The 14,482-nt window shown below is 40.4% G+C and overlaps 1 protein-coding gene across 1 annotated transcript; it reads right to left on the bottom strand.

The window, feature by feature from the left end:
- Positions 1-4,447: 4,447 nt before the first annotated feature.
- LOC129757690 (uncharacterized) lies at positions 4,448-7,655 on the bottom strand. The gene is made up of 2 exons (XM_055754973.1): positions 4,717-7,655; positions 4,448-4,655 (listed from the first exon to the last, which is right to left on the bottom strand). The coding sequence occupies exons 1-2, from the start codon at positions 6,958-6,960 to the stop codon at positions 4,578-4,580; spliced, it is 2,322 nt and encodes a 773-aa protein (XP_055610948.1). The 5' UTR covers positions 6,961-7,655; the 3' UTR covers positions 4,448-4,577.
- Between the last annotated feature and the right edge of the window lie 6,827 nt (positions 7,656-14,482).

Below are 14,482 nucleotides of genomic sequence, written 5' to 3'. Positions count from 1 at the left end.
GGGACCGTTTTGTGTTTTCTTCTCTTACAAATGTGAAGTATGCTAGACTTTTCCGAAGAAATCGTGAAATTTATCCCGTCAGCCCATTCGATCACTTTTGTCACAGCATTCTGCAATTTTTTTCTAACACTTTTCACTTGTGCCCCTGATACAAGTAACACTATGTCGTCAGCATAAACGAATGTTTGCACTCCGCGGGGGATTGTTTCGAATAACGGCTCCATGGCAATTAAGAATAGTGTTACAGCAAGAACTGATCCTTGTGGAACTCCATTTTCTATGGATTTCAACTGGGATAAAGTTCCACCGACCAGTACTTTGAACGATCTGTTTGTTAAGAAGTCTTGGAGGAAATTGTATGGATTTCCACTAATTCCCCCATCTAGCTAATGTATCGAGAATGGGTGCTTTTTGAGCAGTATCGTATGCTTTGCTGAGAACTATAGTAGGGCCAACTCAGAGTGTTGTTTTTTTTCAAATGGATTGTCTAAGGCAGCCTCCAGTTCTGTTAAATATTGTTCTACACTCCTTCCTTTTCTGAACGCGTATTGGTTGCGGCTCCATAGATTTCGGTCTTCGATCCACTGAACAAGTCTTCGGTTGACCATGCGTTCCATAGTTTTACCAATTCAACTCGTTAGTGGTCGTATTGGTCTGTGGTTTCCAGCTTTTTTAGGATCTTTCCCAGGTTTTGCCAGGGGTATTATTATGGCTTCTTTCCAAGAGGGTAAACAAGTTCCATTCTCCCACAGCTCGTTAAAACAGTCGAGGAGTTGCGTTTTGGTTGTAATGGGTAGTCGTCGTATGATCTCGTTACTTACGCTAGCAGCGAACACAGCGGTCTATTTAATCAACAAGAGCCCAACTCGTACCTTGGACGGAAAGACGCCAGAAGAGGCGTGGACCGGAAGGAAACCTTTTGTTGGCCAGTTGAACATTTTAGATCAGCAGCGATGATGCATGTACCGAAGCAGAAGCGCAAAAAGCTAGACCCAAAATCGACGAAGTGTATGTTTGTCGGTTATGCTGAGGACTCAAAAGGATCCGGATTTAAGATCCGGAGAGCAACGACATCATTATCAGCCGTGATGTTAAGATGCTGGACGAGGGCCGAAGCGAGGCGTCAGCATCTGAAAAAGGAAGCAAAATTGAGTTTTTGGAAATTGAATTTTCGGAAGAGATGGTCACCGAAGCGAGAGGTGATTTGCCAGCGAGAACCAGTTCATAAATGGAAGGGGCGAGTTCGTCCATTCCGGTACAACCCGAGCCGGAGCAGGATGAGGTGGCAGAGCATTCAACTGTCGAACGAATGGCGAACAACAGCAGCAGTTGCAGATGACGACATCGCGCTTCCGCCGCAATCAAAAAGACCAGCATAAATAGAGCATGTGTCGAGGCGCAGCGGTAGGGAGCGCCTACCTCCAGGCAAGTACAAAGATTTTGCCATTAATAGCACCTTTATTGGCCAAAACCTTTCCCAGCAGTCGAAAGTTGCACGGGGCGGTGCACGAGGTGCCGTAGTTCCAGATGTCAAGACGATGGACGATCCGCGTTGCGTAGACCAGACCGAGAGCTGTGAGTAGCGGCAATGCGAAAGGAAATCGGCGCGTTGGAGGCCAACCAAACATGGACGTTGTAAGAATTACCGAAGGGCGGAAAAACGATCAAGACCAAGTGGGTCTTCAAAATGAAGCGTACCCTTTCACGACCAAGGCGCGCTTGGTCGTGAAAGGGTGCGCACAGCGACCGGACATAGACTACGACGAAGTTTATTCACCGGTGGTCCGGTACTCAACCATAAGGTACCTGATGGCGTTGGCGACAAAGTTTGATCTCGACATGGATCAAATGGACGCGGTCACAGCTTTTCTGCAAGGCAGTCCAACAACGAGGTAATCCATATGGAGCAGCCCGAAGGTTTTCAGCAAGACAGGACGAAGTTGTGCCGTCTTAGAATAGCGCTTTACGGATTGAAGCAATCCAATCGTGTCTGGAATCAGCAGCTAGACGAGGCGATACGGGAGTTCGGACTGGAGAAATCGAAAGTGGATCCATGTCTATACTTCGCCATCGATGAGGACAGAATGTTGTTCGTCACTATCTATGTGGACGAATTTCTGATTTTCACCAACAACGCAGAACTGAAGAAGCGGCTGAAGAGGTTTTTGAGCACACGGTTCCAGATGAAAAATTTGGGCGGATTACACATCAAATATTGGAAACAGAAAAAATGTCAAATAGTTGTTCTAAACTTGCTGATCCCGTACGAATTCCGTTTTGTTTTCAACTTCTAATATGTAATGAGGAGCTCGGGATGCATTTCACAACAATATTGCATAAAAACCCTTTTGCTTGTGTATCAAAATGAAATTCAAAATAAGAATTGATTGACCGTCAAAAAGAACACCCGTGTACAAATGTTGTTCTTGTTCGGATGCATAATAACGAGATTATTGCTAAAACAATCGGCAGTTAATATGAATCAGGGTAAGATTATCCGTCTTGTAAAACGCTGTATGAATTTTAGACGATTCGATGCATCGTTACGAAATTATCGAACTTTTATTGTGCACGACCCTTTTTTATGCCATCTGTTACAAAGTTTGAAATCAGAAATTGATTTCTCGTCCTGAAGAACTCTCGTGTATGAATTGTCGTTTCAATCCTATGCATAATAACGTAATTAATGCAAAAAAAATCCTTGATCCTCAAAATAGGTACCTATAGTTATAAACCATTGAAAAAAAACTTACGAAATTTTTCAATAACCATCTGTAGTCTGTAAACACAAGCACTTTAACTATTTCAATATGAGCTCTCAAGTTATCTAAATTCATATCAATCAAGAATTTTTCAATACGATTTCAACAAAATAAGCTACATTTGATGCAAAACCCACTTTCAGGACTTTTTGGCTTTCAGGTCGTTTTCTGAAGACCATAAAAATCTAAACTCAAATTTTTAAGAAGCGTCTGATACCAAACACTTGGACAATTTCAAAATGGTGTAGCTTATGAAAATCGGTTCAGTAGTTTTGATTTTATACCCAAAACAATTATCCAGATCTGTATGACCCTAACCGGCTAATTGTCCTTTTTTTTTGCTGGGTGACTCTGATAACCCTATTCAAAAATCAAAAAATGAGAAATTTTTGAGCTCTTCATTTTAGGAAACATCAGAAAAGTTCATGTATCTACTTCAACCGTTCCTGAGATATTGCTTAGAGAAAGTACTGTTTGGGTCATATAGACCCGAACTGTACTTACCAAAGCAAGGTTAAGCAATTTTTTTTTTTAATAAATCGATTTTCACAAATTTCAATAATGATCAAAAGCTAACAATGTTTTACATTATGCATACTCATATCTATGCTTATATTTGAATGTTTTATAAATTTAATTACCATTGATTTGCTTATATTTGCCGGTTTTATAAATTTAATTACCATTGATTTTCAATTTTTCTCTTCAAGTCCTTCTTTTTTTAATTTCAGTAATTTTCGGCATTTTATCTGATATTGTCCGGATAAAATTCAGGAATAATTTTTCCGAAGGAAATCCTAACAAAAAACGGTAACGTTTTAATTTAAAGCCATATACCTTCCATTATTTGACAGAATTTATTCTGTTATATTGCTCCTTTTTTGTTGATTCCAAAATGCAATAATTTGAGGTGGTGAATAAAAAGAAAAAATATCTGAGTACGTTATGATCTTTCAAACAAAAACTATTTTGCCAAACACTTTATAGTTACTAATCCCCATCAAGGCTATGGAAAAAATGAATTGCGTATTCATCACTGCTTATTCCAGTGCATTTTTATGCTGACTGTAGGATTTTTTCTCTCTATTTTCCGCACGTTACGCCATTGCATATCGCTCTCGCCATCGGAAATAAATCTGTCCAATCAATTCGTATCATTTCTCTTTGCAATACAACGGGATAGCATTTTATTTTCCCATTATTTTTCTGTTTGTAAAACGTTTTCCCTGTACGCGACAAGGGACCCATAATCCGTTGTGTAAGTGTGTATAACGTCCACTGGTGACCAGTTAACACGTTATTCTACCCAACAATCAGAGGACGGGTGAACGTTACTAGAAGGAAAGTACAGGACCGCAATAATGGCAGCACAACGATAGCGACGAAAATGTTTGCAATTGACCAGCAGCAGCTAAGCGCCAATCAAACAAATCTCAGTGGAAAAATGAAGATTAGGTAGGTGCATAGTTCGTCTAGTCTGTCTTGACCGGTTCGGAACAAGCAATCAACGAACGCCTTTTTGAGATTAGTGGATTTGCTGAAAAAATGTCGAAGCCTTGTTTACTTTCAATTTGATTTTGTAGGTATCCAATAAAAATGTCTAGACAACATTAATTACTTAACTCGGATCATGTTAAATGGCGTTTTCTTTTAAAAGGCTGAGAAAAAGAGAAACAACAAAATAGCTATGAGAATTCTTAAAGTTTACTTGCATAAAATTTACCTACAGATCATAAAGCTAAGTTTCATAAACAAATTTTAAAATAATAAATAAACAAAAGCACAATCAAAAAGGTAAAATAACTGCCACGAAGCTTAAGAATAGGTACCAACACCAGGTCGATTTCGGCGGACATACACTGGAATAGTTATTTTTTCGTTTTCAATGTAGACCTGTAAATAAAAAAATCTAAGTTAAAAAAATGTAGAAAAAAAAACAAATAACAGAACTTACCACAATGAAAATTGCTTGCTGCACCGGAGGCCCGGATTGGTAATTGACATTGATAACGACTTCTTGCCCGGGACGAATCTGTCCCTCCATGGGTGAAAATTTGAACAGCGGACGGAAGTTGGAATTCAGTTCGAAGAATTGGCTGGTATAGAAGTTGCTTTTGATCACAAATTGTTTGGTCCGTTCATCGCCGCGGAATTCCAGATAAGTTGGCCGAACACTCCACGACTCACCGCTGTCTCGTTTGGCGGATTGCAGGGCCGACATGCTCGGTGATATTTCGTCCGGCAGTCGAGGAGAACCGGCATCCGATGAGGCACACATGGTTTTGAACAGGGCACTGGTGTCTTCGGATAGCGTAAGGTCCAACATGGTGTCGTCGAGGGCCCGATCAATGGTTAGTACCAGTTCGTATTCACGGAACGTGAGGAAAAGCTCATGAATCGTATCGAAGACATTCTCAGAGAAAGACTCAAGTTCGTTGAATTCCTTTTCGTTTGGAATTGGTTGGCAGATGGATGCCATGGGGGTAAACTTCTCCGGGTCCTTGAGATCGTTCTTTCTAACGAGGGCAACCAGCTTGCGAATACGATGCCTGGTAGGTTCATCACCCCACAGGATGTGTAAATTGGTGATGGACAACACATCGACCTGCTTCTGCAGGATCTTGGAAACTTCTTGACGACGAGGTTTAAAGATAACCTTAATGTGGCTGTAGCTATTCGGGGGGATGATCACAACTTGGGGCTGCACATAAACTGCCGAAGCTAGGAATGTTTGGTCCAATCCCTTTTTATCGATACCGATACGTGCAAAAGCCGGTAGACTGCCTTTATTGTAAAGCGAAAAAGTTTTCTCCAATGGACGACCGAGGTTACGTGCTTGGCCCAGTTCAAGGTACGGACCGCTTGGTCCTTTCTGGATTCCCTCAACTCTAACAGAAGATTCTCCACCATAACCGTACAGTGAAACAACCCGTTGAGCGTAACTGTCATGCGGCGAACAAAAGCTCAACAAACCGACTGCAGCGCCAATAACCGTTGGGCAAAAATCTACCACAATTGAACGGCATTCCTGACTTTGCAATGTCAGCAAGTCATCTGTTCCACAAAGTTGAAAACCGGGCCCAGTGATCGAAGCCTTGACTGTGAGCTTTTTGTTCGAAGCATTCTTTATTTGAATCGACTTTTTCTCGCTCTTCCGCAACTTGGTGCTGCCCCAGGATATTTCACTGTGGGTAGCTTTCAAAGGCAGCGTCTCCCGATGGCTCGTTTCGCTGCTTACTACCGAGCATTGGGAGGCGGATCGAACCGAGCCTGGAGCTCTACCCGTCTCCCGGACTGGCGATTTGTAAAACTCGTTGAAGACTACCGGTTCAACCGGGTCCGATTGCATACTGGAAGCAACTGACTTGGGAGAAGTGAACGGAGATCGCAATCCCCCGCCGTAGATGTGCGTCTCCCGTGATCTTGGCTCCGGCGAGAGAAATGATTTGTTGCTGGGTTGAGCTACGCCCCGTTGCGAAGGAACCGTACTCCTGGGTGTCTGCTGATACTCCACCTGATGACTGGAGACCGCTTTCAGTTCCGCAAAATTCGAAGGGGATCGCGATCGCTTCTGATAAACTTCCGTTTCCTGTCGCATACGTTCGGCTTCTTGTAGCTCCTGGCGAGTGGCTGAGCTAGAACGTCGCTTCCTGTTCGGTTTAACCGGTGCCACATCCAGCAGAATCTGTTTCTGACACTTGGGTGGTTCCTTGATCGTTGGAACCGGAGGTAGTTCCAGCTGCTCCTCGGACATCTTAGTAGCTGTCGATACCCGATAGGTGTCCAGTAGAGGTTTCTTACCCGTCGAAATTCGATAAGTCCCATCGTCGGAAATGGTCTTAGCTGCCGAGTAAGGTGTCGACATTTGGAATGGACTAATCGTAAATCCTCGAATCCCATCCGGTTGAGCTTCTTTATTCGGAACGAAGGCTGATGACTCCAGCAAAGATTCAGTGAAACTTGCTGTGTCGGACATTGAACCCGCTTTGTGGTTTCGCGCTTTTGCCTCATTTAAATCTTTTATAAACGAGGGTGATTTGTTAACGGATTTGAGGTCAGTCTTTAACGAATTAGTTTTGATCAGTTCTTTAGGAACCGGTGCCGAGCTAGTCGTTGTTACTGGTGCCAAATTTGACTTCGCCTTCCGAAGTTGCGTCAGTTTGTTCACCGTAGATAGAGGAGAGTCGTCCATGTTCATTGTGCCTGAAAAAAAAACATCTGGTTAGTTTCAAATAGCCGAGAGAGTTATGTGATAGCTAAGATCAACGAGTTCTTCTGTAACTGGAGAGATTTAGTTTTTTGTTGGTAAGATAATTGAGGGTAGATTTACATTATCGTTTAACAAGGTGAGGATCAGGAATATCTTTATACCCTTGTAGACATCTTCAGAACCTTCTTCACAGTGGACCTTGTATGGAGGATGTAAATAAGGATTGGCTCAAAGGAGAAGAGTAAGAAGTTTTCATCGGTATAGGATCGTCATCGTCGGGAAAACATCCCGTTCGTAGCGGAGAGGACAGGTCAGCCCTTAAGTCTTCAGGTGTGAGGTTTGTCTGATGAACACCGAGTCTTAACGATAAGAGGTCAAGTCTCGAGTCGCAAGAGGAGAGATTAGGCCTTTAATCAACAAGAGGAGGAGTATAAGTTTTTTTTTTATTTACATAGTATTCCGTCTCACGACATAACTTGACGAACATAATTCCTAAAATTCACTCGGTCCATGGCAACCGTTCTCCAATTTCTCGGGCATCCCACGTTCGCCAGATCACGCTCCACTTGGTCTAACCATCTCGCTCGTTGCGCCCCCGCTCGTCTTGTTCCTACCGGATTCGTAGCGAACATCTGTTTTGCAGGACAGTCGTCCGGCATTCTCGCAACATGTCCCGTCCAGCGTATCCGACAAGCCTTCACCACCTTCTGGATACTGGGTTCGCCGTAGAGTCGCGCGATCTCGTGGTTCATCCTTCGCCTCCACACTCCGTTCTCCTGTACGCCGCCAAATATGGTTCTTAACACTCGTCGCTCAAATACTCCGAGTGTACGCAGGTCCTCCTCGAGCAATATCCATGTCTCGTGCCCGTAGAGAACAACCAGTCTAATGAGCGTCATATACAGGTTACACTTCGTGCGAGGGCTAAGTCTTCTCGACCGCAGTTGCTTGTGGAGTCCATAGTAGGCACGAATTCCGCTCACGGCTGGTGTCATTGTCTGCGGTCACCAGTGAGCCGAGATAGACAAAGTCTTCTACTATCTCCAGCTCGTCGCCGTCGATCGTGACCTTGTTATTACTGGACAAGCGGGTTCGGTCGGTCTCGGATCCGCAGGCCAGCATGTACTTTGTCTTGGACGTATTAATCATCAACCCAATCCTTCCTGCTTCGCGTTTCAGTTTGCGGTAGATCTCCTCCACCGCCGCAGATGATCTGCCTGTTGAACTGACATCCCTTCTCGTCAACAACTACCAACTTAACAACAACGAAACTCCATCATTAAAGTTTTTCCGCTCACGTGAACAATACTCGTGTTTTTATCGTTCAATAAAAGTGAACTTAAACCCGGAAGTTTTGCGTTCTTTTATTCTTAAATCGGGTTGATCAATTTCGCGGAAAATTCGAACAAGTGTCGTGATTTGACTTTTTCTTGTAATGGACAAGTTTGCAAGCTGTTGGGAGATTTGTTGATTAATCTCTGCTTGTGTTGAAAAAGCAAATGGCCGACATGAATTTCTCGTTGGAAAAGTTGAACAATTTCAACTACGAGGTGTGGAAGTTCCGTATAGAACTTCTGATGATTGATAAAGGGCTGAATAGTGTAGTGTTTGAGGAAAGGCCAAAACAGCCGACAGCTGAGTGGCTTTCTCAAGATGGAAAGGCTAGAGCATTGATTGGATTATCTATCGAGAATAATCAAACATGATATGTTCTTCACACCACATCTGCTCGTGATATGTGGTTGGCGTTGCAACATCAACATGCTCGTTCTAGCCTTGGAACGAAGGTTCATATTCTCCGTAAGCTCCTGCGGATGTATCTACCGGAATCAGGAAACATGGGTGATCATTTGGCCGAAATCACTATGTTGGTGAATCGTCTACGATCCATTGGTGATGCCTTGCAGGAATACTGGGTGGTTGCCATTATTTTGTCTAGTTTGGATTAATCTTATGATGGCCTAGTAACGGCTTTGGAAAGTCGTCCAGAAGAAGATTTGAGTTTGGAGTTTATCAAATCCAAATTGATGGATGAATGGCGAAAACGCGTCGAGAAGTCCAGCAGTGCGTTGGCTGGTGAAAAGGCGTTTAGAATTGGAAGTAGTGGATACAATAACAAAGAAAGTGATAGATTGAAAAAGAAAGAAATAGTGTGTCATAAATGTGGACAAATTGGGCATATTCGGCGATATTGTCCCCAGTTGGAAGGAGAAAGAAAAGTGAGAGAAAAGTGTGAGTGCAATCATAATGCTAATTTAGCAGTGTTAAATGATGCTGAGGAGGTGTGTCTGTATGCGGGAAAAGAAGAAGACACTTGTACAGCAGTATGGTTTTTGGATTCGGGAGCGACTTCGCAAATGGCTTGTGACTCATCGCTCCTCAGTGGTGTGGAAGTTACAACAACAACGATAGGATTGGCAGCCGGGAAAGGGTTACTGCGACAGGAGTAGGATTTAGCAAGTTTTGTTCGGCGAATGGCGTGGGGAATGCGGTAACTGTAAGTCTTAAACAAGTGCTCCATGTCCCTGCCTTGGCAGCAAACCTGTTATCGGTGAGTAGAATCTGTGATGATGGATTTACTGTTTTGTTCGATAAGACCGGCTGTAAAATTTCCAAAGATGAAAAAGTTGTAATCACCGGTCAGCGATTTAGAAATATCTATAGTTTATCTCCTGATCCTGTTCAGAGTTCTCTATTAACCATGGGAGGCCATGATTCAGGTTGTATCCATCTATGGCATCGTCGTTTAGGTCATCGCGATCCACAAGCCGTAATGAAAATTGTGAAAAATAATTTGGGAACCGGCCTGAGTCTGCAAGAATGTAACCGCAATTCTATCTGTGGAGTGTGCGGTGAGGAAAGATGACCAGGTCCCCATTTCCTAAGGTTTCTGATTCTAAGTCTACAGCGGTAGGTGACCTGATCCATTCAGACCTGTGTGGACCCATGGAGGTTGCCACTCCAAGAGGAAACCGATATTTCATGATTATGGTAGACGATTATAGCCGGTATTGCGTTTTGTATTTGTTGAAGAAAAAGTCTGAGGCCGTATACAAAATCATCGAATATTGCCGTTTGATTCAAAATCAATTCGGAAGATTTCCGAGAATTTTACGCTCTGATGGTGGAGGCGAGTACTGTAACGATAAATTGAAAACGTTCCTAGCCGAAAATGGTATCCTTCACCAGATGTCAGCTCCATACAGTCCACAGCAAAACGGAACAGCAGAGCGCAAGAATCGAACCTTGGGAGAAATGATGCGATGTTTGCTTTCTGATGCACAGCTTGATAAACGATTCTGGGGAGAGGCAGTGTCGACTGCAAATTTCCTGCAAAATATGTTACCGTCTTTTTCTATCGAAACTACTCCCTATGAACTGTGGTTCCGGAAGAAACCGAATTATTCCAATTTACGTGTATTTGGTTCTGAGGCTTATGTGAAAGTTCCTGATGAAAAACGACGAAAGCTGTGCAGCAAAGCTAAAAGACTTGTATTTGTGGGATACAGCGAAGGTAGAGATGCTTGTCGTTTTGTGGATCCGTCTACCAATCTGATAACTATTAGTCGAGATCTTAAAATTCTTGAGTTGCCATGCGATTTTAAATCAGAACCCAGAGAATTCGATACCGATAACCACGAAAATAATGTAGTTGAAACACCAGCTAGCGAATCTAACACCATGGAAGAAGTGCCGTCTGAAGTTCCCGTAGATGATGCAAGAATTGATAGCATTTCAGATGTAAGTTCGGAATTCGCTGGGTTTCCCGAGGAAGAATACTGTCGTCGTTCTAAACGTGTTACCAAAGGCATTCCCCCGTCAAGATACATAGATCAAGTTAATATTGCCCGCACTGATATTGTAGAACCACAAACTTACTTGGAAGCTGTCAGTGGACCACATCAGTCTGATTGGATAGTTGCCATGAAGGAGGAGCTGAAGTCCCATAGCTCGAATGGGACATGGGAGCTGACCGAAATTCCTGCAGGACGAAAACCAGTCGGATGCAAATGGATTTATAAGGTGAAGCGTGATGCAGCTGGTGAGATAATCAAATACAAGGCGCGGCTTGTTGCTCAAGCAGGGCTGGTAGCGGTTTGACAATGAAAAAGTAGGGATTTTAGTGACCAAAATTTGAAAAAAAGTGACCAAATAGTGACTTTGAGGACCGAAAAAAGTGACCAAATAGTGACTATGTAGAACGAAAAAAGTAACTTTGAACTACAAATAATGTGACCAAATCAGGCCCGTGCGAAGGACCCGTCCAGGGGGGGGGGGGCTGGGTTTCGAAATTCAAATTTAGATAAAAATAATAACAATACAACAAATAAAAAATTGAAAAGGAAAAGGTTTTCTTACACCGTTTGTCACTCATGTTCAACACACAAACTAAACAAAAGACTGATAAAAAACATTTTGGAAACATATTACAATGAATGTTTCAAATTTTCGATAAGTCAAGAAAGTATGAAATAAATTAGTTTCTAAAGAATTTCTTAGCAAATTTAAAATTAAAAAATCTGAATTCTAAAATAAATGTCCAATTTTGTACAAAACTTACCATGAATAGATGTTAGGAAAATGATAATAATTGTTAATTTTTATTCATCTAAATTTGGAATTCTTTTTCTCATTTTCAACTGGAAGTTTAGTGAGAAATTCCGCTGTAATTTTTTAATTTGAACAAAAAATATTTAATCACGATTTAAAATGTGAATTACCGATTACTGAATAAGAAATAAATTTTGAACAGAATTCATTCAATGTTTTATGGTTTAATTTAATTTGATAAAAAGAAGAATATATTTATGATTATTTTAAAAGTGCCAGTTATATAAGACAGACATAAAACCTTTAATAAAGTAAAATTTTCCAGTTATCAAAATTTCTTTTTTGAAGCTTAAATAATAACTTCATGTTCCACTACACTGACACAGAAATGTTAGAAAATGAGTAATTACGTGAATGATAAAAACTGATGAAAAATTAAAAATAATGAGTACAAAACTTTTGTTATTAATATTGAAAGCACAAATCAAGTACAAATTTAGTTAACATTGCGTATTAAAATTTGTTTATAAAGTTGCTACTTAGAACAATTTTTTAAACTTTTTAGATTAATTTAAAAATCATGATAGATCCAAAAAACATGATTTCATATAAAAAATGTTAATAAAACAATTTTAAATATTCAATCGCAGGTTTTAAGGCTTTAAATTACAAGCTCTGAGTATTTTGTCTCTTTGATTAAAATATTGGGTCCTGAAAGAACAGAAGGTTGAAATTATGTTTTATGATTAAAAAAATGGGAGTTAAAGGCTTATGGTTGAAGAACACGAAAATTCAGAATTTAAAAACAAGGAAACAATTGTTAAAAATATGTCTTAAAAAATTAAAAAGTTTGATTAAAAAAAATTCGGCAAGTTGATTAGAAAATTGAAAAAATAAATGTACAATAAAATTTGGTAAATTTATTTGAAGATTGAAAAAACAATATGGAAATAAAAAAGATTAGTTTTTTAAAACATTTCAGGAAGAGTTTTTTCAATAAACATGTTTCACTATAACCATTTTGGTGCTTATTTTTTTAAATTATTGATTTGGTAAATAGTGTCCTAAACCAGAAATTTTGTCAAATTCGGCCGAAAACATTTAGTTTTGGTGATAAAGAGTTTATAACTAGTAAAATCAATCATTCATTGATAACTGATGTCATTACAAGTATTTTTGACATCACAGCAGAAAGTGTAAAAAAACCTGATTCTATTTAAAGCTCATCAATTGATTCAATGATTTTGATTTGAGTTTTTGTAAAAAAAAGTGCAAAAACTTCTCTAAAGATTTTCAATTATTTTCAAAAGTCATTTCAATAACAAAAGCTTATAGAAATATTGCATACATATTTAGATTCGGAGAACCCAAATTAGTTGAAATTACCGTTTAAATTCATTGCACCTAAGAAAAATGTAAATTTTGTGGCCTTGTGTAAATTTTTAAACCCTTTTTTTAAGTATGTAGAAGAACAAAAGACACGAAATAAATTTGAGTATGAAATTGTTTTTTTAAAGAATATTTCATATCAACATAACATTATAACAAATGGTTCGTTTGTTATAATGTTAAAAGATTTAAAAAAAATGGTTCGTTTTAATCTCAAACTTAAATAGTTACACTTCTTAATAAAAACCCATTCCAAAGACGAGATAGGGTTTTTGTATATCAAGTTTTGAGTTCCAATACAAAAGGTTGATTGAACAAAAAAATAAAATCTACAATCGAAGTTAGTTTCAATTCATGAACGTCAAATAATGTCGTAGATCGAAATGTCTCAAGCCAAGGGTGATTCATGCCGAAATTCCGCCGGAGGCGAAAAAAATTTCTAACTGACTGATCAAGTAATTAACCGTTACTACCGTCAATATTAACACGCGGAATTCAAATTACTCTTTCATTGGTTTATTTTCGGTGAAAAAAGTGACTTTTGGTGATAAGAGTGACCATTTTTCGGAAAATAGTGACTTTAGTGACCAAATGATGAAAAAAGTGACTTTTTAGTGACTGACCCAAAAAAAGTGACCAAGTCACTAAAAAGTGACTCGCTACCAGCCCTGCTCAAGGTTTCTCACAACAGTTTGGAGAAGATTATGATGAAATATTCGCCCCTGTGACCAAACAGACGACTCTGCGTACTTTTTTGGCAGTTGCCTCCCGTCAAAAGTTGCATTTGAGACATCTGGATGTACGAACTGCTTACTTGTATTACGAATTATCCGAAGAACTGTACATGAAACAGCCACCTGGTTTCATGAAGAAAGGAGAAGAAGGACTGGTATGCAAATTACGACGTAGTATCTATGAGCTGAAACAGTCGGCAAGATGCTGGAACCAAAAATTGCATCAGGTGATTGTCGACATGAAATTCCAGCAGAGTTCTTCTGATCAGTGCCTATATTTTCAGGAAATGGACGGAATAAGCGTATATCTACTTGTTTATGTAGACGACATATTGTTGGGCTGCAAGGAACCTATAGAGTTAGATCGGATAACTAAAATGTTCCAGGATACTTTTGAAATCACAGTCTTCGGAGAACCAAGTTACTTTCTCGGTCTGGAAATATGCAAGCAGGATGGCAACTACAGTTTGTCACTCGAGGGCTACATCGAGAAAGTTGCAACACGTTTCGGTTTGCAATACGCGAAGGCAGTCAAGACCCCGATGGAAGTTGGATTTACTTCTACGAAGAATAAAGATGAGCCGTTTGTAGACAGCACAGCTTACCGCAGCTTGGTTGGTGCGTTACTTTATATTGCTGTATGTGCTCGTCCCGATGTGGCAGTCAGTGCATCTATTCTTGGCCGAAAAGTAAGCGCCCCAATGTCAGCCGATTGGATTGCAGCCAAAAGAGTATTACGTTTCCTGAAAAGTTCCAAGTCCGCCAAGCTCCGATTTAATGGTGACATGGTGGAGCTTGTAGGATATTCCGATGCAGATTGGGCTGGAGACTCGGAA

The sequence above is a fragment of the Uranotaenia lowii genome, chromosome 3 (assembly GCF_029784155.1).
Source record: "Uranotaenia lowii strain MFRU-FL chromosome 3, ASM2978415v1, whole genome shotgun sequence".
NCBI classification, from domain to species: domain Eukaryota; kingdom Metazoa; phylum Arthropoda; class Insecta; order Diptera; family Culicidae; genus Uranotaenia; species Uranotaenia lowii.
The sequence above is the reverse complement of the archived record's forward strand: the minus strand, read 5'-3'. Positions and strand labels throughout refer to the sequence as shown.

Excerpts from the sequence above, each read along its gene's own strand:
- LOC129757690 (XM_055754973.1), bottom strand. The coding sequence starts at position 6,960 with ATGAACATGGACGACTCTCCTCTATCTACGGTGAACAAACTGACGCAA. Across the intron at positions 4,656-4,716 it reads AGCAAGCAATTTTCATTGTG|GTCTACATTGAAAACGAAAA; the intron begins GTAAGTTCTGTT and ends TTTTATTTACAG.